The sequence below is a fragment of the Taudactylus pleione genome, unplaced genomic scaffold (genome assembly GCF_031769625.1).
Source record: "Taudactylus pleione unplaced genomic scaffold, aTauple2 ptg000314l, whole genome shotgun sequence".
In the NCBI taxonomy this organism is placed as follows: Eukaryota; Metazoa; Chordata; class Amphibia; order Anura; family Myobatrachidae; genus Taudactylus; species Taudactylus pleione.
The window spans coordinates 185443-209719 of NW_028284715.1; the positions used below are offsets into that span (position 1 = coordinate 185443).

At 49.5% G+C, this 24277-nt stretch overlaps 1 protein-coding gene across 2 annotated transcripts in view; it reads right to left on the minus strand.

The window, feature by feature from the left end:
* Nucleotides 1–24277, minus strand: part of CCDC13 (coiled-coil domain containing 13) — a 72230-nt gene that overhangs the window by 24421 nt on the left and 23532 nt on the right. For both annotated transcript variants that reach the window (XM_088442563.1, XM_088442564.1), the window contains exons 8-10: nt 21945–22049; nt 18573–18737; nt 17202–17378 (exon numbers count right to left, since the gene is read on the minus strand). In XM_088442563.1, coding sequence (XP_088298689.1) covers nt 17202–17378; nt 18573–18737; nt 21945–22049 — 447 coding nt within the window. The remainder of the gene's footprint in view (nt 1–17201; nt 17379–18572; nt 18738–21944; nt 22050–24277) is intronic.

Genomic DNA, 24277 nt, shown 5'->3' on the forward strand with positions numbered 1-24277 from the left:
CAGTCTTCAGGCACCACAGAGTTAAAGTTTTCAGCCTCCCAGGATGCATCTGGGTCCCTCTCCTATACCCCGCCCCCAGGTCAAGGCATCTCAGTTACGTCACAAGCCATAGGCCGGAGGAGGAGAAGAAAGAGAGAGAAGAAAAAAATCTGGACACTCACAAGAATCACATTCTCACCATAGGGAGACGGAAAAAACGGTGACCAGAATAAAGCCCATCTGCAGTACAGGTGCGACAGGGCGGGAGTCCTGTGGAACCCTATGGACTTCGTAGAAATAGAGATAACATGGGTAAGTTCTTACCATATTTCATATTTTCTACTTCAGGGTCCATAGGGTATCCACAGGATACCTTGGGGATGTCCCAAAGCAGTATCCTTTAAGGGTGGGGACGTTCCTGTGCTGAGAGGAGAATCCGCCGCCCGAAGGAAGCATCCTGAGAGGCAAAGGTGTCAAAAGCGTAATACCTCACAAAGGTATTGACAGAAGACTACGTAGCAGCCTTGCAGATCTGAACTGCAGAGGCACCACGTCTAGCTGCAAACGAAGGACCCACAGACCTAGTGGAATGAGCCCTCACCAAGGAGGGAACTGGATGACCTTCATGAAGATAAGCTTCTGAAATTGCCATACGAATCCAGCCTGCCAAAGTCTACTTTGAAGCAGGCCAACCCTTTTTACGGAAGCCATAGAGGACAAACAAGGCGTCCGACTTCCTAAAAGAAGAAGTGCGGTCAACATAAATTCTCAATGCCCACACAACATCCCAAGTGGCGTCACCCACTGAAAGTCCAGGTGAATTGAAAGCCGGCACAACAATTTCTTCATTGATGTGAAAACTGGATACCACTTCGGGAAGGAATCCCGGACGAGTGCGAAGCACCGCCCTATTCCTATGAAAAATCAGAAAAGGGGGTCTACAAGAGAGAACCCCTAAATCCGAAATCCGTCTGGCCGAGGCAATGGCCAGAAGGAATATGGTTTCAGCTGTAAGCCATTTAAAGTCCACTGAGTCCAGTGGTTCAAACGGCGGTCCCTAGAGAACTCTCAGGACCACAGCACAATTCCAAGGCGCCACCGGTGGAACAAAAGGTGGCTGAATGCGAAGAACACCTCGCATAAAGGTGTGCACATCAGAGAGCGCAGCAATCCTACGATGAAACCAGACTGACAGGGCAGACACCTGCACTTTCAGAGAAGCCAGGCGAAGCCCATGATCCAGTCCAGCCTGTAGGAAAGCCAACACCCTAGACAGGCGGAACTCCCTAAGGGAATAACCTCTAGGTCTACACCACCGGAAGAAAGTATGCCACACACGATGGTAGATTCTTGCCGAGGAAGGTTTACGAGCTCTTAGTATGGTTTGCACCACGGAGCTAGAAAAACCCTCTGGACCTTAGCATGACCGTTTCAACAGCCACACCGAGTCAGGTCCGGGTGAAGACAAGGACCCTATGACAGCAGATTCGGTCGTAATGGTAACCTCAGAGGAACGTCTACTGACAGACTCTGGAGGTCGGAGAACCAGTGCCGTCTGGGCCACTCGGAAGCTATCAACAGTAGCGTACCTCCTTCTTGATTTGAATTTCCGTAATACCCGCGGAAGAAGGGAAAACGGAGGGAAAAGGTAGGCAAACTGGAACGTCTACTAGACGGACAGGGCATACACCAGAGACGCCTTTTCGTCTCATGTTCGAGACCCGTACACCGGCAACTTGTTGTTGTGCCGGGACGCCATGAGGTCTATCTCTGGAAGACCCCACTTGTCCACCAGACTCCGAAAGACGTCCTGGTATAAAGACCACTCTCCCGGTTCCTCCTTGCTGGTTTAAATAGGCCACCGTGGTGGCGTTGTCGGACGGGACCTGCACAGGGTGACCCTGGAGAACCGGCTGTGCCCGCTGGAGAGCTCTTGACACCGCATGGAGCTCCAAAATGTTTATTGGAGGCTCCGCTACCGCCCGAGTCCACCTGCCCTGAAACAAGTGTGGACCCGTGACAGCTCCCCAGCACCGGAAACTGGCGTCCGTTGTTAACAGGACCCAGTTAGCCACCCAGAACGGGCGACCCTTGTTGAGGTGGGTTGTCTGCAAACACCAGGTTAGAGACAGGCGAACATCCGGAGTGAGCCCCATCGTCTGGGACTTGAGACACTGAGGCAATCCATTCCATCTGGACCGGATCAATAGCAGCAGAGGTTTGGAGTGAAATTGGGCGTACTCCACCATGTCGAATACCGACACCATTGAGCCCAATAACCTCTTTGCCAAGTGTATCGACACTCGACGACACTGCAGACAACTGCGCATCCTCAACTACAAAGCAAGGATCTTTTCCTCCGTCACAAAGATCCACTGCTGCCTGGAGTCCAATAAGGCCCCGAGGTGCAGGATCCTCTGAGACGGGGTGAGAGTGGACCTCTGCCAGTTTGTCAACCAGCCGTGACGTTGCAGTACCGCAATCGTCAGATCCAGATGGTGTAAAAGAAGCTCTGGAGACCCCGCTATCAACAGGAGGTCGTCCAGATAAGGCAACAGTCGGACTCCCTGCGTCCGCAGGAGAGCCGCCATGACCTTGGTGAATACCCGTGGAGCAGTCACCAGGCCAAAAGGCAGTGCCCGGAACTGGAAATGTTCGTTGCAGATTGCCAATCTGAGGAACTGCTGATGGCGCAAAAGAATAGGGACATGCAGGTAAGCGTCCTGGATGTCCAATGACACCATGTAGTCCCCAGGTTCCAGTGCCAGAATAATGGACTGCAGGGTCTCCATCCGAAACAGAGGCACCCTCAAGGACTTGCTGAGGGCCTTTAGGTTTAGTATTGAACGGTAAGACCCATTGGGTTTCTGCACCAAAAATAGAATGGAATAGAAACCCAGGCCCCTCTGGGAAATTGGAACATGCACTGCGACCAGCACCGGGCGAACTGAAGCAGGCGCCCCCCACTTTGGGGTCCCCCAAAAGGAGGCCTGGACCGTCAGGCCGCAGGTTTGTTATCTGACCTAGGAGCCGGACGTCTGGTACTCCAGACCTGATTCTTGGGCTTGGACAATTTCTTGGCCCCAGCCTGCCGTGGACAGGGCTGTACTTTAGGCCTACCTTGGGCCCTGTGAGGCCAAAAGGACGACCCACCAGCACTAGAAGGAATCGTAGCAGACAAAAGACATGCAGATTTTGCTGCTGCCAACGTAACTACAATTTTGTCCAGATCTGGACCAAATAGTACCTGTCCAGACCTTCTAATCCCTTTTTGGAATCCGCGTCAACTTTCCAAGAACGCAACCATAAGGTGCAACGAGCAGCCACGGCTGCAGAGGAGATCCTAGAGGTGAGCATACAAATATCTAAGGCCGCTTCATTAATGTAAGTGGCCGAGTCTCGGAGATTGCCCACCAACTCGGTCTGTTCAGCCGAACAGTCAGAGTCCAAAGACGCCTCCAAATTATCCGCCCAGCGCTCCATAGCTCTGGCTACCCAACACATGGCCAGAGCCGGTCTGGATGCTTCCCTGCAAGGGAATAAACGGATTTGAGGGAGATCTCCACCTTGCGGTCAGTGACATCCTTCAAGGATGACATCGAAGGCATAGGCAACGTGGCACTTTTGACTAGGCGTGTGACATGTGAATCCACTTGCGTAGGGGATTCCCGCTTAGAAAAATAATTGACCGCAAACGGATAAGCCACGGCTAAGCATCTCTGGGGCTGAAACCGTTTACCTGGATTTTTCCACGCCTCCTCTAAATGATCCACTAATTGATCAGAAAGAGGGAACACCGTAGCCTCACCCTTAATATCCTTAAAAAGGCATATATGAATGTGGCCACCAAAGGATCAATATCCTCAATAACTAAAGCCGAGCGGACCGCTCGAATAAGACCAGGGATATACACCATGGACTTAGCGTCCGGCTCTTTGGTACGGAGAGGTTCTTGGTCAGATAGATCCAGAATCTCCCCATGATCTGACGTCTCATCGTCATCCCCATAAGGAGCAGATAAAGACGCCACCGGCCGTTATGAGGCCGCAACACAGACTCCCCCTGTAAAACATCGGACAAATGCTGAACCGATGTAGTTAAGAGTATTAACCCACGCAGGCTCCGGAGAAACCTGAGAAGGGACAGGGAGACTGTGGGGTACCATCAATTGTCTCGGGAACTCCCGCATGGGTGATGACACCACTGACTGCTGGGACAAACCCGTCTGGGTAAACGCAGGTGGCGGAGCTAGCTGGCCCACAAGGTTTGAAAGCGCTTTAGCGAAACAAGCCCAGGGAGGTTCCTGTACCGGGACCGTGACCATAATCGGCCGTGACAGTGCCAGGCACTGGGGGCATAACCCCTCCGCGTTACCCTCCCCCTCCGCTATTGGTACCTTACATTTAGTACACATGAGCTGGAGAGGAAAATCAGTCTCAGACATGATGGTAAGTATGTGACACTCACACCTATACGTATTGGTATAGTGTGAATAACACCCTGCACACCGCGTACCGCAAGGGCTTTGAGCAGAGCAAGATCAGGGACAGTAATAAAGCTGACAGTAGAAAGTGAAAGTACAGACAGCAGGCTAGCAGTTCAGTCACATACAATGCAGAAGAAACAAATCCCTGCACTATTAGCGCTGATTCTCAACTACTCAGACCCTCAGGCTGGTAGGACTCAGCGCTGCATACACTGACCTGTGACAAACAGAGGAGAGGTATGCTGGGGGACCCAGACCGCAATGCCACCGCTCACAGGCTTCCAGCAGTGTTCACCATGCTTTAAAGATGGCCACCGAGGAGCAGAAGATGAAGGAGGCCGGCCTGGGGAGGACAGCTGACACACTGTGGCCAATAGGGCAGAGCAGAGAGGCTGTGTGCAGCAGGGGAGGCGCCGGCTGTGAGACAGGGAAAGCGCGCTCCCCTGGCATGCATTTAACCCCTGGGACGCCGCAGCGCATGCCGCTCAGCAGCGGCCCGCTGTCCCAGGGGGTAGTGGAAGCGCAGGTTGGTCGCCTGGCTCCACGCTGCAGCCAGTCCCCAGGGAGCCCCCTGCCTGGGGACTCAGGACCATGTGACCAGCGGGGACCCACCGCGGGACCCCGCTGCTTACCTGCATCCCCTTGGATCCGGCCATGGTCCAAAACATCTGGGGACACCGCTAGCCGTGACCCCAGATGTCTACCAGCATCCCCGGATCAGTACCGGCGTTCTGGTACCGGCGGGGTGTAGGGGAGACGGCATGGACGTCAGTACTGACTGTCCATGCTGTACTCCCAGATGTGCAGCCAGCGCTGCCTTTAAAAGAAACTTCAGGGGCTCTTCATAGCCCCCCTCTGCACAGTGCCTCCGACTCCGGCCAGGCACCGACGAAAACTGAGATGCCTTGGCCTGGGGGCGGGGTATAGGAGAGGGACCCAGATGCATCCTGGGAGGCTGAAAACTTTAACTCTGTGGTGCCTGAAGACTGACGTCATCACCTATACCCAAGGTATCCTGTGGATACCCTATGGACCCTGAAGTAGAAAAAGTGAAAGGTATAAGCGGACAGTAATAGGAAAAGAAAACAGATAGCAGCGCTAGCACAAGTCACATACAAATGCAGAATATACAATATAACTGCAGTGGGCACTAAACTCACTAAACACACTGCCGCAGTGGCTGGTAGGATATATGCTGTATAACCTGGACTTTGGGAGAGGTATACAGGGAGACTGGGCCCAGCGTTCCCTGGAACCCTGAATGCAGAAAATGGCTGCCGTGAGTCTCAGAGGGGGCGGAGGGTGAGGGAGGAGCAGCTCAGGAAGCAGCAAGACCGCAGATGAATGGCGCCCTGAGCTGGGGGAGGGGCCGCAGGGAGATAGCTTTCTCTCCTATAATGACATTAACCACCTGGTCCCCTGGCTTTAATTGTACCCTGCACCAGTGCTTGTAATGCCCTGGTGGTCTAGTGGATTCCCGGACGAGCCGGTGTCCACATCAGCGCCTCCGGTCTGTCTCCTGAGAACGGAGGCAAGACTGCACACAGACGCGGGTCCCCGCCAGCAGTGATCCACCTTACCTGTCCTCTTGAGTCTTGGCTGCAGTCTGGGGTCCGGGGAGCCTTGCTAGCTAGGCCCCCCTCAGAGCCCCGGCAGGAGTACCTAGCCGAGGGATGGTGTCACGGAGCCGAGGAGGAGTGATGGAGCAGCAGTGCAGACGTCCAAAGGACTGTCTCGCACTGCTGCTCAGTAGTAAAATAAATGAAAATAAAAGTAAATCATAAAAATTAGCTTGGGCTGCTAATCTTTCCTCATTATCTCAATGGCAGCCATCCACAAATTATTTTACAGCGTAGTAGAGAAAATAAAAAATAAGCACGCCTGGGAGGTATATAGGACCTCATTCAGAGTTGGTCGCGAGCGCCGATGCACTCGTAACCGACTCGATGGTTTGGCCTGCGCACGCGCAGCGGCCGCACTGCGCGTGTGCAAGCCCCGGAGCGACGGAGAAACTCTGTCGCTCCGAAACTCATTGCCAAAGGGGCGGCTGTCGAAGTTGATCGACAGCTGCCCCCGTTTGGTAGGCGGGCCTGGGGGGCGGTTTCCAAAACGGAGGCGTTCCTTTACGAACGCCTACCGTTTTGTGGGCGGCCGCACTGACATCATCAGTGATGTCAGTGGGGAGCTTAAGGTTGACGAGACCCTACCCTAGGGTCTCGTCGTAAGCCCCGATGGTCTCCCTTAGCGAACATCTCCCTTAGCGACCGTTCGAGCTGTGGGTGTTAACCCACAGCCTAACGACCGACATGGAGGCGGCTGTTCAGGATGCAAACGGCCGCCCTGTTTCTGAGCGACCGCTTACATCCTACGACCGCCTCTGAATGAGGCCCATAATGTGATCCCTTCTTCCATTTGGTGTCTTTTTCCTGTCTCGCTGCTGAGTGAAGGAATTGTATATAAAGTGCTAGTGTAACGTGTAGTGTTCTGTGCTATAGCTTGTGTAGTTACTTACCTGTTCCCAACAAGTATTATTGTAATGGCAGCGAGTGCTACAGTACTATGACAAGAAGAGGGAGTGACACCTTACAATGGGAATAGGAAGGAGTAATACAGTACAGTGGTAATAAGAAAGGGTAATAACGTACAATGGTAATAGGAGGGAGTAACAAAAGACAATGGTAATGGGAGCGGGTAACAATGTACAATGGAAATAGGAAGGAGTAACACAGTACAGTGGTAATAAGAAAGGGCAACAACGTACAATAATAGGAGCGGGTAACAACATTCAATGGTAATAGGAGGGAGTAACAGTACAGCGGTAATAGGAGCGGGTAACATCATACAATGACAATAGGCAGGAGTAACACAAAACAGTGGTAATGGGAGCGTGTGATACCATACAATGGTAATAGGAGGCAGTAACACGGTATGGTAGTAATAGGAGTGGGTGACAACGTTGAATGGTAATAGGAGGGAGTAAGACAGTATAGTATTAATAGGGGCAAGTGGCAACGTACAGTGGTAATAGGAGGGAGTAACACTATAGTAGTTAAAGGAGTGGATGGCAACGTACAGTGGTAATAGGAGGGAGTAACACAGTACAGAGGTAATACGAGCGGGTGACAATGTATAATGGTAATATGAGGAAATTACAAGATACAGTGGTAATGGGAACATGTGACACCTTACAACGGTAATAGGAGGGAATAACAGTATAGTAGCAATAGGAGCGGGTGACAACGTACAATGGTGATAGGAGGGAATAACACAGTATAGTAGTAATAGGAGCCGGTGACAACGTACAATGGTGATAGGAGGCAGTAACACAGTATAGTAGTAATAGAAGCGGGTGACAACGTACAATGGTGATAGGAGGGAATAACACAGTATAGTAGCAATAGAAGCGGGTGACAACGTACAATGGTGATAGGAGGGAGTAACACAGTATAGTAGCAATAGAAGCGGGTGACAACGTACAATGGTAATAGGAGGCAGTAACACGGTATAGTAGCAATAGAAGCGGGTGACAACGTACAATGGTAATAGGAGGGAGTAAGACAGTATAGTAGCAATAGGAGCGGGTGACAACGTACAATGGTGATAGGAGGGAATAGCACAGTATAGTAGTAATAGAAGCGGGTGACAACGTACAATGGTGATAGGAGTAACACAGTATAGTAGCAATAGAAGCGGGTGACAACGTACAATGGTGATAGGAGGGAATAGCACAGTATAGTAGTAATAGGAGCCGGTGACAACGTACAATGGTGATAGGAGGGAATAGCACAGTATAGTAGTAATAGGAGCCGGTGACAACGTACAATGGTGATAGGAGGGAGTAACACAGTATAGTAGCAATAGAAGCGGGTGACAACGTACAATGGTGATAGGAGGGAATAGCACAGTATAGTAGTAATAGAAGCGGGTGACAACGTACAATGGTGATAGGAGGGAGTAACACAGTATAGTAGCAATAGAAGCGGGTGACAACGTACAATGGTGATAGGAGGGAATAGCACAGTATAGTAGTAATAGGAGCCGGTGACAACGTACAATGGTGATAGGAGGGAGTAACACAGTATAGTAGCAATAGAAGCGGGTGACAACGTACAATGGTGATAGGAGGGAATAGCACAGTATAGTAGTAATAGGAGCCGGTGACAACGTACAATGGTGATAGGAGGGAGTAACACAGTATAGTAGCAATAGAAGCGGGTGACAACGTACAATGGTGATAGGAGGGAATAGCACAGTATAGTAGTAATAGGAGCCGGTGACAACGTACAATGGTGATAGGAGGGAGTAACACAGTATAGTAGCAATAGAAGCGGGTGACAACGTACAATGGTGATAGGAGGGAGTAACACAGTATAGTAGCAATAGAAGCGGGTGACAACGTACAATGGTAATAGGAGGGAGTAACAAAAGACAATGGTAATGGGAGCGGGTAACAATGTACAATGGTGATAGGAGGGAGTAAGACAGTATAGTAGCAATAGAAGCGAGTGACAACGTACAATGGTGATAGGAGGGAGTAAGACAGTATAGTAGCAATAGGAGCGGGTGACAACGTACTATAGTAATAAGAGGTAGTAACGCAGTATAGTAGTAATAGGAGTGGATGACAATGTACAATAGGAATAGGACGGAGTAACACAGTACAGTGGTAATAGGTGCGGGTAACACCATACAGTGGTAATAGGAGGGAGTAACACAGGGCCTGATTCAGAGCCGGATGCTATTTGCGGACGGTCGTTCTGAAAAAGGGGCCGGATATTTAAATTGAGCGCTCGCTTTTGGCGGTCTGTGGACGCCTCTATGTCTGAGCGAGAGTCCGAAAAATGCGCTCGCTATTTTGTAAAGACGCCCCTTTGCCGTTCGCATCATACGTCATCTCCTGTATTTAATAGATTAATCGGGAACATCGAAAGACATCTGAACTGCACGCAGTGCTTGTGGTAGGATATACTTCCTGCAATCACTGCGAGCAGTTCAGGCTAAAAGACAACCAAGTGACGTGGTCGATGACGCTGCTTTACTAATTATGCACTCCCATTAAACGCCGTTTTGACCGTTTGGCACGCCTGCGTTCGGATCTCCACTCCCCCGTTTTCAAGCACCTTCCCCTGTTACCACGCACAAACACCTCATTCTATCACTCAAATTAGCCGCCCCTCACTGTTTTATGAGCGCACGATTTCCGACTGCATTGACTGGTTGGCGCATGCGCATTACGACCCATACGCATGCGTAGTTGTGCGAACATCGCTCGGAACGAGCGAGCGGCCGCTTACGAGCGGCTCTGAATCAGGCCCACAGTACAGTAGTAATAAATGTTGGTAACAACGTACAATGGTAATAGGAGGGAGTAACATAGTACAGTGGTAATGGGAGCGGGTAACAACGTACAATGGTAATAGGATGCAGCAACACAATATAATATGAGATATGGTAAGAACTTACCCTTGTTATCTCTATTTCTACGAAGTCCATAGGGTTCCACAGGATACCTTGGGGTATAGGTGTGACGTCAGTCGCAGGGCACCAAAGAGTTAAGCTTTCAGCCTCCCAGGATGCACTAGGTCCCCCTCCTATACCCCGCCCCCGGGCCAAGGCACCTCAGTTAGTTACCAAGCCATAGGCCGGAGGAGGAGAAGGAAGAGAGAGAACAAAGATCTGGACACATACAAGAATCACATTCTCACCAGAGGGAGACGGAAAACCGGTGACCAGAGCAAAGCCCATCTGCAGCACAGGTGCGACAGGGCGGGAGTCCTGTGGAACCCTATGGACTTCGTAGAAATAGAGATAACAAGGGTAAGTTCTTACCATATCTCATATTTTCTACTTCAGGGTCCATAGGGTATCCACAGGATACCTTGGGGATGTCCCAAAGCAGTATCCTTTAAGGGTGGGGACGCTCCTGTGCAGAAAGGAGAATCCGCCGCCCGAAGGAAGCATCCTGAGAGGCGAAGGTGTCAAACCTATAATACCTCACGAAGGTATGGACAGAAGACCACGTAGCAGCCTTGCAGATCTGAACTGCCGAGGCACCACGTCGAGCTGCCCACGAAGGACCCACAGACCTAGTGGAATGAGCCTTCAGAGAAGGAGGGACCGGTAGGCCTTCATGAAGATAAGCTTCAGAAATAGCCATACGGATCCAGGCTGCCAAAGTTTGCTTTGAAGCAGGCCAACCCTTTTTACGGAAGCCAAAGAGGACAAACAAAGCGTCCGACTTCCTAAACGAAGAAGTGCGGTCAACATAAGTCCTTAAGGCCCGCACAACATCCAAAGAGGCCTCACCCACGGAAAGACCCGGTGAGTTAAAGGCCGGAACAACTATTTCCTCGTTAATATGAAACTGGGAAACAACTTTGGGAAGAAACTCGGGCCGAGTGCGGAGCACTGCCCTGTTCCCATAAAAAAACAAGAAAGGGGGTCTACAAGAAAGAGCCCCTAACTCAGAAACACGTCTGGCCGAAGCAATGGCCAGAAGGAAAACAGTCTTAGCTGTTAGCCATTTAAGATCCACTGAGCCCAGTGGTTCAAACGGCGGTCCTTGGAGAGCCCTCAGGACCACAGCCAAATCCCAAGGCGCCACAGGTGGAACAAAGGGCGGCTGAATGCGGAGAACACCCTGCATAAAGGTGCGCACATCCGGGATTGTAGCAATCCTACGGTGAAACCAGACAGATAGGGCCGAAACCTGTACCTTCAAAGAAGCAAGGCGAAGCCCATGATCTAGTCCCGCTTGCAGGAAGGCGAGAATCAGAGACAGACGAAACTCCCGCGGTGCATAACCTCTCGGTCGACACCACTGGAAGAACGTATGCCACACGCGATGGTATATCCTCGCGGAAGACGGTTTCCGAGCTCGCAACATGGTACGCACCACAGAGCTGGAAAACCCCCGGGACCTCAGCATGGCCGTCTCAACAGCCACGCCGTCAAAGACAGCCGAGTCAGGTCCGGGTGAAGGCAAGGACCCTGAGACAGAAGGTCCGGTCGTAGCGGCAACCGCAGAGGAATGTCCACGGACAGACCCTGAAGGTCTGAGAACCAGTGCCGTCTGGGCCACGCGGGAGCTATCAACAGGAGTGTCCCTCCTTCCTGTTTGAATTTCCGGATTACCCGTGGAAGAAGGGAGACCGGAGGGAACAGGTATGCGAACCGGAACGTCCACCGGACGGACAGAGCATCCACCAGAGACGCCCCTTCGTCTCTTGTGCGAGACCCGTACACCGGCAACTTGTTGTTGTGCCAGGACGCCATGAGGTCGATTTCTGGAAGACCCCACCTGTCCACCAGTAGTTGAAAAACGTCCGGGTGCAGGGACCATTCCCCCGGATGAACGTCCTGGCGACTTAGAAAGTCCGCCTCCCAATTGAGCACTCCCGGGATGAAGACCGCTGATATGGCCGGAAGATTGCGCTCCGCCCAAACCAGGATCCGAGAGACCTCTACGAGAGCCGCCCGACTGCGAGTTCCTCCTTGCCTGTTTATGTAGGCCACGGTGGTAGCGTTGTCCGACTGGACCTGCACCGGGCGACCCTGGAGAAACCGCTGTGCCTGCTGGAGAGCATTGAAGACCGCACGGAGTTCCAAGATATTTATTGGAAGCTCCGCTTCTGTCGGCGTCCACCTGCCCTGGAACAAGTGTGGACCCGAAACTGCTCCCCAGCCCCGAAGACTGGCGTCCGTTGTCAACAGGACCCAATTTGGAACCCAGAACGGACGTCCCTTGTTGAGGTGGGTCGTCTGTAACCACCACGTAAGGGACAGGCGAACCTCCTGGGTGAGCACAATCGTCTGGGACTTCAGAGACTGAGTCAGCCCGTTCCACTTGGACAGGATCAGGTGCTGCAGAGGTCTGGAGTGAAACTGGGCGTATTCCACCATGTCGAACACCGACACCATGGAGCCCAGTAACCTCATCGCCGAGTGTAAGGACACCCGGCGGCTGTGCAGACAACTGCGCACCCTTGACTGTAAAGCAGAGATCTTGTCCTCCGTCACGAAGATCCTTTGCTGTCCCGAGTCCAATAAGGCTCCAAGATGCAGAATCCTCCGAGACGGGATTAGAGTGGACTTCTGCCAGTTGATTAGCCAGCCGTGCCGTTGCAGCAGTGCAATGGTCAGGTCCAAGTGGCGTAACAGGAGCTCTGGAGATCCTGCCACCAATAACAGGTCGTCCAAATACGGCAACATGCGGACTCCCTGCAGCCGCAGAGAAGCCGCCATGACCGCCATCACCTTGGTGAAAACACGTGGTGCTGTTGCCAGGCCAAAAGGTAACGCCCGAAACTGGAAGTGGTCGCTGCTGATTGCGAACCTGAGGAACTGTTGATGGCGCCAAAGAATAGGGACATGCAGGTAAGCGTCCGGTATGTCCAATGACACCAAGTAGTCCCCAGGTTCCAGCGCCAGAATGATGGACCGTAGGGTCTCCATCCGAAACTTCGGGACCCGCAAAGACTTGTTGAGTGCTTTGAGGTTGAGAATCGGACGATATGACCCATTGGGTTTCTGTACCAAAAATAGATTTGAATAGAAACCCTGGCCCCTCTGGGAGAATGGAACCGCCACTATAACTCCAGCCTGGAGCATAGTGTGCAATACCTTCCGCAGCTCCGTAGCCTTGTTCCGGTCTGATGGGAGACCCGTGGTGAAGAAGCGAGCCGGGGGTCTGTGCCGGAAGGAGAGGGCGTATCCGTGAGAAACCACCTCCAGAACCCAAGTGTCTGTCGTAGTGGTCGACCAACACTGGGCGAACTGTAGCAGGCGGCCTCCCACCCTGGGATCCCCCAAAGGGAGGCCCGGACCGTCAGGCCGCAGGCTTGTCATCTGGCTTGGGGGCCGGACGTCTGGTACTCCATGCCTGCTTCCGGGGCTTGACCGATTTCTTAGGGCCAGCCTGTCGAGGAAACGACTGTGGTTTGGGCCTGCCCTGGGCCCTAGATGACCGAAAGGACGATGGTCCCGAACCAGAAGGAGCAGCGGCCGACGGGAGACAGGCAGATTTGGCTGCCGCCAGCGTGGCCACAATCTTATCCAGATCCGGACCGAAGAGAACTTCTCCGGTAAACGGCAACGCTTCCAGACCTTTCTTGGAATCTGCATCCGCCTTCCAGGATCGCAGCCACAAGGTGCGACGAGCAGCTACCGCTGCTGAAGAAATTCTAGACACCAGAGTACTAATGTCTAGAGCCGCCTCGTTGATGTAGGTGGCCGAATCACGGAGATTGCCAATCAACTCCGCCTGATCGGTCGGACAGTCGGATTCAAAAGAAGCCTCTAATGAATCCGCCCAGCGCTCCATCGCTCTGGCAACCCAGCAAATGGCCATAGCCGGCCGTGCTGCCCCCCCTGCAAGGGAATAAGCGGACTTCAGGCAGATTTCTACCTTGCGGTCCGTAGCATCCTTAAGGGAGGACATGGATGGCATCGGCAATGTGGCACTACGGACAAGACGGGTCACGTGAGAATCCACCTGTGGAGGGGATTCCCACTTCGCAAAATAATTATCCGCGAACGGATAAGCCACCGCCAGGCGTCTCTGCGGCTGGTATCTTTTGCCAGGTTGTTTCCACGCCTCCTCTAAATGGTCCACCAACTGACCCGAAAGAGGAAAGACTGTGGCATCGCCCTTCACATCTTTGAAAAAGGCATACTTAGATTTAGCCGCTGGGGGAACTTCGTCCTCAATCACCAAGGCTGTGCGGACCGCCCGAATAAGTCCAGGAATATATACTTTGGACTTAGCATCAGCGTCCTTAGTATGGAGAGGTTCCTGATCGTAAGGATCTAGAATCTCCCCATCATCAGACGTCCCTTCATCATCCTCATAAGGAGCGGACAGAGACGCCACCGGCCTTTTATGAGACCGCATCACAGACTCCCCTTGCAACACATCCGACAAGTGCTGTACAGAACTCGTCAGGGAGTTAACCCACGCTGGCTCCTGAGAACCCGGGAGCGGGGAAATAGGGAGACTGTGGGGTACCACCAATTGTCGTGGGAACCCCTGCATGGGTGACGACACCACAGACTGCTGGGACAAACCCATCGGAGTAAACGCGGGCTGCGGAGCTAACTGGCCCACTAAAGCTGTTAACGCCTGAGCGAAACAAGCCCAGGGCGGCTCCTGTACCGGTGCTGTAACCGTAATAGGCCGCGCCATGGACAAACACTGCCGGCAAAGGCCCTCCGCGCTACCCTCCCCCTCCGCTAACGGTACTTTGCACGTGGTACACTGTAGCCGGAGGGGAAAATCACTTTCAGACATGATGGCACCACGTATGTGACCTCTCTCACCAATTAAGTATTAAATAGGCGAGAGACCACCATGCAGCACCGCACCGCAAGGGCTTTAGCAGAAAGAACAGGGACAGTAATAAAGCTGACAGTTTAGATGAAGAAAAGATTACAGGCAGCAGCGCTAGCACAGTCACATACAATGCAGAGAAATAACAATTCCTGCACTAACAGCGCTGATCACTCAACTACACAGACACAGGGCCTGGTAGGACACAGCGCTGCATACACAGACCTGACCACAGCGGAGGAGAGGTATGCGGGGGGACCCAGACCACGATGCTTCCGTCCAGCGTTCTGGAGAAGATGGCCGCCGAGGAGCAGAGAGGAGGCTGGCCTGGGGGAGGAGCGCTGCCACAGGACCAGTCGGCAGCATGCAGAGAGGGCTGTGTGCAGCGGGGGAGGCGCCGGCTGTGAGACAGGGAAGGCGCGCTCCCCTGGCATGCATTTAACCCCTGGGACGCCGCAGCGCTACCGCTCTGCTGCGGTCCGCTGTCCCAGGGGGTAGTGGAAGCGCAGGTTGGTCGCCTGGCTCCACGCTGCAGCCAGTCCCCAGGGAGCCCCCTGCCTGGGGACTTAGGACCATGTGATCAGCGGGGACCCACCGCGGGACCCCGCTGCTTACCTCTGTCCCCCTTGAATCCGGCCATGGTCCGGAGCATCTGGGGTCACCGCTAGCTGTGACCCCAGACGCCCACCAGCATCCCCGGATCAGTACCGGCGTTCTGGTACCGGCGGGGTGTAGGGAAGACAGCATGGACGTCAGGACTGACTGTCCATGCTGTACATCCAGTTGTGCAGCCACAGCTGCATGAAGAATAAGCTTCAGGGGCTCTTCTAGCCCCCACTCCAACAGGTGCACCCGACTCCGGCCGGGCACCAAACTAAACTGGGGTGCCTTGGCCCGGGGGCGGGGTATAGGAGGGGGACCTAGTGCATCCTGGGAGGCTGAAAGCTTAACTCTTTGGTGCCCTGCGACTGACGTCACACCTATACCCCAAGGTATCCTGTGGATACCCTATGGACCCTGAAGTAGAAAGTAGTAATAGGAGCGGGTTACACTGTACAATGGTAAGAGGAGGGAGTAACACAGTATGGTAGCAATAGAAGCGCATGACAACGTACAATGGTATTAGGAGGAAGTAACACAGTATAGTGGTAATGGGATCAGGTGACAGGGTACAATGGTAATGAGAGATGGTAATAAGTAAGTAACACTGTACAATCATAATAGAAGGGAATGGGAGCGTTTGACACAGTATAATGGTAATGAGAGCAGGTGACATCGTACAATAGTAATAGGAGGACGTAATAAAGTACAGTGGTAATGGGAGCTGGGTGACAGTATAATGGTAATGAGAGATGGTACAGTGGTAATGGGAGTCGGGTGACACAGTATAATGAAAATGAGAGCAGGTGGCACCATACAATAGCTATATGTGGAAGTAACACAGTACAGTGGTGATGGGAGCCGGGTTACAAGGTACAATGGTAATGAGAGATGGCACAATGGTAATGGAAGCTGGGGGACATGGTACAATGGTAATGAAAGGTGGTACAGTGGTAATGGAAGCCGGGTTACAAGATACAATAGTAATGAAAGGTGGCCTAGTGGTAATGTGAGCCAGGTGACAAGGTACAATGGTAATGAGAGATGGCACAGTGGTAATGGAAGCTGGGGGACATGGTACAATGGTAATGAAAGGTGGTACAGTGGTAATGGGAGTCGGGTGACACAGTATAATGAAAATGAGAGCAGGTGGCACCATACAATAGCTATATGTGGGAGTAACACAGTACAGTGGTGATGGGAGCCGGGTTACAAGGTACAATGGTAATGAGAGATGGCACAGTGGTAATGGGAGCCGGGTTACAAGGTACAATGGTAATGAGAGATGGCACAGTGGTAATGGGAGCCGGGTTACAAGGTACAATGGTAATAAGAGATGGCACAATGGTAATGGAAGCTGGGGGACATGGTACAATGGTAATGAAAGGTGGTACAGTGGTAATGGAAGCCGGGTTACAAGATACAATAGTAATGAAAGGTGGCATAGTGGTAATGGGAGCCGGGTTACAAGGTACAATGGTAATAAGAGATGGCACAATGGTAATGGAAGCTGGGGGACAAGGTACAATGGTAATGAAAGGTGGCACAGAGGTAATGGAAGCCGGGTTACAAGATACAATGGTAATGAGAGATGGCACAGTGGTAATGGAAGCTGGGGGACATGGTACAATGGTAATGAAAGGTGGTACAGTGGTAATGGAAGCTGTGGGACATGGTACAATGGTAATGAAAGGTGGCACAGTGGTAATGGGAGCCGGGTGACAAGGTACAATGGTAATGAAAGGTGGTACAGTGGTAATGGGAGCCGGGTTACAAGGTACAATGGTAATAAGCATGTATGACAAGTACCAGTAAGGAGTCTATGAGCTCGTCGTCATGCTTTCCTTTCTCCAGCAGGGTCATCATCTGCATCTTGAGGGTTTTCAGGTCATTTGACAGAGATTTATTTCTGGCTTTTGAAGCCTCATACCTCTTCTTCAGCTCCTCATTCTCTTTCTTCAGAGCCTCATGTTCTCCGGTCAGTCTCTAGGATTACACAGACAATAAAACACAATGTCCTTAACTTCAATACCGTAATCACTTACCTCATTTCAGCCACAATGCGACACTGACCATCCCATGTGTCAGCACTGCTGTTATGGTCACAACACATAAACCAATTTAAATTAAGAAAACAAATGTATATTATATTGCAATCATGATGGAGTAATATTGTCATTATGTATTAGAGACAATACAACTAAAATATGTTTAATACGGAATATATCAATGTCTATAATAATATATCCCCTGACACAAACTATGAGGATATAAGTTACCAAGAAATTCTGCAACTATATCAAGCAAATGTCTATAATGCATCATTCATCAAGAAAATCCTGGGTTCTGCTTTTTAAAAATATAAATTATAACCTATATACAGTAGTTGCACGTATAACCCACTGTCCAATGGCTGCTTTATTATTGCTGGCTGAAAATGCTGGTGTCATACAGTAACCACATGCACGTTCCCCAATGCCAACTATAATTGTTAATCCACTTCTTTATGTAGCAAGTGTTTCCCGCACCTCTTTGACTGTAAGCTCTTCTGGCAGGAGCATCTTTTCCTGCTCTTTTATGGTATTGTATATAATTTGTTAGTATCATGATACCCTCAATGTACAGGACTGTCTCATAGGTCACTGGTAATGTCTAATATCCGTAATAAGGGCTCAATTCAGAGATTTACGCTATTGCCATCGCAGCTGCGATCACCGTACACACCCGCTGTGCGAAAATATACAAATGTCGCAGTCGCCAAGGAATGTATTGAGACGCCCACCTGCGGCTTTGCCAATCCAAGCATCTTCGTACAAAGACTCAGCATCGGTCGCAGATCTTTCGATTAGCGCAGTTCGGAGTAACCCTATGGCTGTGACATGCCCCGAAAGCGGTATCGACACACCTGCGTTTTTTGCTGCAACCACTTATCTCCTACAAACATGCCCTGTCAATCACACTACAATTAAAAAAGTTGCTACGAGCGACTACGGTAATGTACCATAAAGCATGCGCAGCGCGACTCAAACACATGCGCGGTTTACCGATAATCGCTCAGCTGCGTAAATATTGGCGCTGCATACATCTCTGAATGAGGCCCTAAGCCCCCCCCCCTGCAAAATGAGGACACTCACACACATCACATAGTGATCTCTGATTTTCTCCTGCAGGATTATTTACCTCCAGTGTTTCTTTCCTTTCCTTCTCTATGGTGCGGATCCGAAACACATTCTTTTCCTGAGCGGCAAACCTCTTTGGTACGGATACGCCCAACATCTCTTCCTCCAAGCTGAGCTCGGATGTTGGACTACGCATTTGGCCCAGCTGAGTCTCCAGCTCTCGTACCTACAGGATGTACAAACACAACGGAGCTGGTTTGGCTTTAGAACAATTTTAGAAGAATACTGGACAAGGCCTAACAGGGAACTCTAATTAACTTTCCGCCCTTTCCACAATTGGTGTAAAACATGAGAGCCGAGTACTGGTAACATTTACAGCCAACTCTGAAAAGCGCTGTGTGACGTTACCAGGCAGGAGATGCTTGTACGGGATTACTGGTTGCAGCTGTTGGTGGGGAAGAATAGCTCCTAGAAAGTGGCGAGAGGTCCAGGGTAAAGAACATAAAACAAACACTTTTTACCTGGAATCCTCCTGTAGAAGGAAAAGTATATGTTACTTTTTTTTTTTTGGTAAAATATGGATGAGTGCATTATTAGGAAGTCAAATTGTTCAATAATTACTATTAAATCTGGATTTGTATCAGTCTCCTGCGGACATTGGGGGAAGCCTTCTTGAGTGTTGAACCAATATCCATGAACATGTTGCTAGGAGCCAGTGTCATCGCTGAGAGTACACGTAAAGTGAACTGATAGGGTGCATTCTTCCCCATGCATATTGGTCTACAAATGTGTCCGGCTACATCTTTGTTCATAGCGCATCATACAGACTTCTAAGCTGCGGAATGAGAATAGCGCGGCATGACGCGGTACGGCGCAGTGAGACTTGACAACATCCACGGCATGCAATACACAGCTTCACCACTGGGTGGCCAGTGCTCCACTACAGTGGCGAATAATACAGCAGTGGATGGATACAGTATGGCACTACAGAATACAATACAATAGAACAGTAAGCCCTGACAGGCGGGCCAATCACATACTGTAGCGTATTGCAGAGAAACTAGTAGTGGGGTCTGGGTAGCGATGCATAAAACCGTTACTGAACTGCAAGTCTCAACCCAGAAAGAGGTGTCTCTGGATTACAAATTGATTATGCGTTTTATGCCGTACACTTGTAGCAATGTCGGCACTGCTGTGCCACAAGGAACATGTATAACATGTCGCTACTTGACACATAACCGTAAGTGCTGGTCGATGTGGCACTGCAGAAAGTGGTGTGCCGGCGCTCACATACTGCAGTGATTTCATGTCTTAGAAACTAGTAGTGGGGTCTGAGTGAAAGAGGTGTCCCTGGATTACAAACTGACTGTGCATTTTATGCTGCACACTTGCGGCACTATTGGCGCTGTCCCTGCTGTGGTGGCTGCCGGCTGCATGATGCTTGGGGAATCCCGCGCATGCCCAGTGGAGCCGACCGGAGTGAGACACAGCGCATCAGGTCCCAAGCAAGAGCCTTTCATTAGCATAATAAAGGACACTATCTTAGCTATTTAAGTAGTCAGCTCAAGGTCTGCCCTTGCAATTACAGTATTTGTGTCCTGGAAAAGGTGAGGAATGGTGACCATTGCTAAGAGACCATCCCCCATATGCTAGGTGGCTAGAAGTACTGCTGTGCCACTAGGAAAGTGACGGTCACTGCAGTATTGTACAAAGTGGTGTGTGGACCTCACATAGCGATGGCATGTCTTAGGAACTAGTAGTGTGGTCTGAACAGTGGTGCATAAAACCATCACTAAATTACAAGTCTCAACCCAGAAAGACGTGTCTCTGGATTACAAACTGACTGTGCGTTTTATGCTGTACACTAGCGGCACTGTCGGCGCTGTCCCTGCTGCGGTGGCTGCCGGCTCCGGGGGCTGCACGATGCTTGCGGGATACCACGCATGCCCAGTGGAGCCAGCCCGGAGTGAGACACAGTGCATCAGGTACCTTCCCCCAAAGCAAGCAAGAGCCTTTCATTAACATAATAAAGGATGCTTTGTTAGCCATTTAAGCGGTCAGCTCAAGGTCTACCTTTGCAATTACAGTACTTGTGTACTGTACTTGCAAGGACTGGTGACCATTACTAGCACACTACCCCCCATCCGTTAGGCAGCTAGGAGAACTGCTGTGCCGCTAGGAAAGTGTCAGTCACTGCGGCATTATACAAAGTGGTGTGTGGCACTCACATAGCGATGGCCTGTCTTAGGAACTAAGACATGCCATCTTTCTGGGCTGAGACTTGTAGTTCAGAGAGTTGGGTATGGATTGCTGACAGTGGGGATGCCGCTTTTCAGAAAACAAGGTAAGTCTAACCCTAACTCCTTCCCTGGTGCCTAAACCTAACCTACCCCCTAGTGCCTAAACCTAACCTACCCCCCTAGTGCCTAAACCTAACATCCCCCTCCCCGCACCCTAATTATAACCCCCCTCCCCGGTGCCTAACCCTAAAGCTCCCCCTAGTGCCTAACCCCGCACCCTAACCCTCTCCTAACTGGCGATACTTACCTTCGGGATGCTGACGGTCAGGATACTGGTGCCGGGATTCCAACGCTGTCTGGATTTCGGCACCGGGATGCCGATTACAATCCTTTGTAAGGCATAATATCACTGTGTGAGTGCCACACATCCCTGTAGCACGTCGCATGGACTGGTGTAATAATGATGGCAAAACACATGTATAAATTGTTTTTCAAAAGTGTACTCAGGGCTCGCACACCGAATGATTTAATCCTTTATTACACACTCAATTACAGCTCTCGATCGATGACAACTACAGCGTACCCAATGACAGGTTCAGTCAGCCAATGAGCGGGCGGTAATATAGACATTGCATTGTCTTTTTTACGCATGCGCAGTGTTGTTTAGGAAAAGCGACATCTGGTGGACAGAAACTTGTACTACACTCTCCGGCTTTTCCAGCGCTTCAAAATGTTATGAAGCGACTCCATATGCCACAGCATAGCGCGTCTAGCAGGGGACGCTACATGGCATATGGAACAAAGTTGTAGCAGTACACATCAGTAGTTTATAGAATAGTTTCTTTAAATGTCTGTTGACACATATATTGGAATGGTCTACTTGTTTGAAGGCAGCAGGTGGCGCTGTTTGCCCAGACTTTGTAAGCCAGAACTAGAAAACCCCAAAAACTGGGAGCCGTGAATGGTGAGGTCCGTATCGTTGATTAGTAACAAGCTACCACTGAGTAAAGAGGGTGGTTCCAATGCGGATTACCTGCATTACTGCGCTGAACAATGGTGTACAAAAATGCATCAATGCACAATGGCAGCATGGACAGTTCACTAAAACCAGAGAAATGTCCCCATCACTGGGACCAGTAACGCTTGGGAGCCAGTAAAGTATTATCCCAGAGTCGTAAGTTTCTAATACCTACCCTGCCTTGTAGTGCAAGAATCTGCTGCGCTCGCCCTCGCCAGCTCCCCGATGAGGAGATCAGATGAGAAATGTTCACGTCTTCACCAATCTCGTTACTTAAGACCTGCAGGTAAGTAGATCCATCTTACTATAAATCTCATCCACCAAATGTGTAGCATTATAATAACACTATAAGTGTCCAAATAGATCTGACTGCTATGTATCACCATAACCATATGTAGCACCTACACTGTGTCTGTTATATCTATTGTACCATATGTAGCACATACATTGTGTCTCTTATACCTATTGTACCATATGTAGCACATACACTGTGTCTCTTATACCTATTGAACCATATGTAGCACATACATTGTGTCTCTTATACCTATTATACCAAATGTAGCACATACATTGTGTCTGTTATACCTATTATACCATATGTAGCACATACACTGTGTCTGTTATACCTATTATACCATATGTAGCACATACATTGTGTCTGTTATACCTCTTATACCATATGTAGCACATACATTGTGTCTGTTATACCTATTGTACCATATGTAGCACATACATTATGTCTCTTATACCTATCGTACCATATGTAGCACATACATTGTGTCTGTTATACCTATTGTACCATATGTAGCACATACATTGTGTCTCTTATACCTATTGTACCATATGTAGCACAAAAACTGTCTGTTATACCTATTGTACCATATGTAGCACCTACACTGTGTCTCTTATACCTATTGTACCATATGTAGCACAAACACTGTCTGTTATACCTATTGTACCATATGTAGCACATACATTATGTCTCTTATACCTATTGTACCATATGTAGCACATACATTGTGTCTCTTATACCTATTGTACCATATGTAGCACAAAAACTGTCTTATACCTATTGTACCATATGTAGCACATACATTGTGTCTGTTATACTTATTGTACCACATGTAGCACCTACACTGTGTCTCTTATACCTATTGTACCATATGTAGCACCTACACTGTGTCTCTTATACCTATTGTACCATATGTAGCACATACATTGTGTCTCTTATACCTATTGTACCATATGTAGCACCTACACTGTGTCTCTTATACCTATTGTACCATATGTAGCACCTACACTGTGTCTCTTATACCTATTGTACCATATGTAGCACATACATTGTGTCTGTTATACCTATTGTACCATATGTAGCACATACATTGTGTCTGTTATACCTATTGTACCATATGTAGCACATACATTGTGTCTCTTATACCTATTGTACTATATGTAGCACATACATTGTGTCTGTTATACCTATTGTACCATATGTAGCACCTACACTGTGTCTCTTATACCTATTGTACCATATGTAGCACCTACACTGTGTCTCTTATACCTATTGTACCATATGTAGCACAAACACTGTCTGTTATACCTATTGTACCATATGTAGCACATACATTGTGTCTGTTATACCTATTGTACCATATGTAGCACCTACACTGTGTCTCTTATACCTATTGTACCATATGTAGCACAAACACTGTCTGTTATACCTATTGTACCATATGTAGCACATACATTATGTCTCTTAAACCTATTGTACCATATGTAGCACATACACTGTGTCTCTTATACCTATTGTAGCACATACATTGTGTCTGTTATACCTATTGTACCATATGTAGCACCTACACTGTGTCTCTTATACCTATTGTACCATATGTAGCACAAACACTGTCTGTTATACCTATTGTACCATATGTAGCACATACACTGTGTCTCTTATACCTATTGTACCATATGTAGCACAAACACTGTGTCTCTTATACCTATTGTACCATATGTAGCACATACATTGTGTCTGTTATACCTATTGTACCATATGTAGCACATACATTGTGTCTGTTATACCTATTATACCATATGTAGCACATACATTGTGTCTCTTATACCTATTGTACCATATGTAGCACATACATTGTGTCTGTTATACCTATTGTACCATATGTAGCACATACATTGTGTCTGTTATACCTATTGTACCATATGTAGCACATACATTGTGTCTCTTATACCTATTGTACCATATGTAGCACATACATTGTGTCTGTTATACCTATTGTACCATATGTAGCACATACATTGTGTCTGTTATACCTATTGTACCATATGTAGCACATACATTGTGTCTCTTATACCTATTGTACTATATGTAGCACATACATTGTGTCTGTTATACCTATTGTACCATATGTAGCACCTACACTGTGTCTCTTATACCTATTGTACCATATGTAGCACCTACACTGTGTCTCTTATACCTATTGTACCATATGTAGC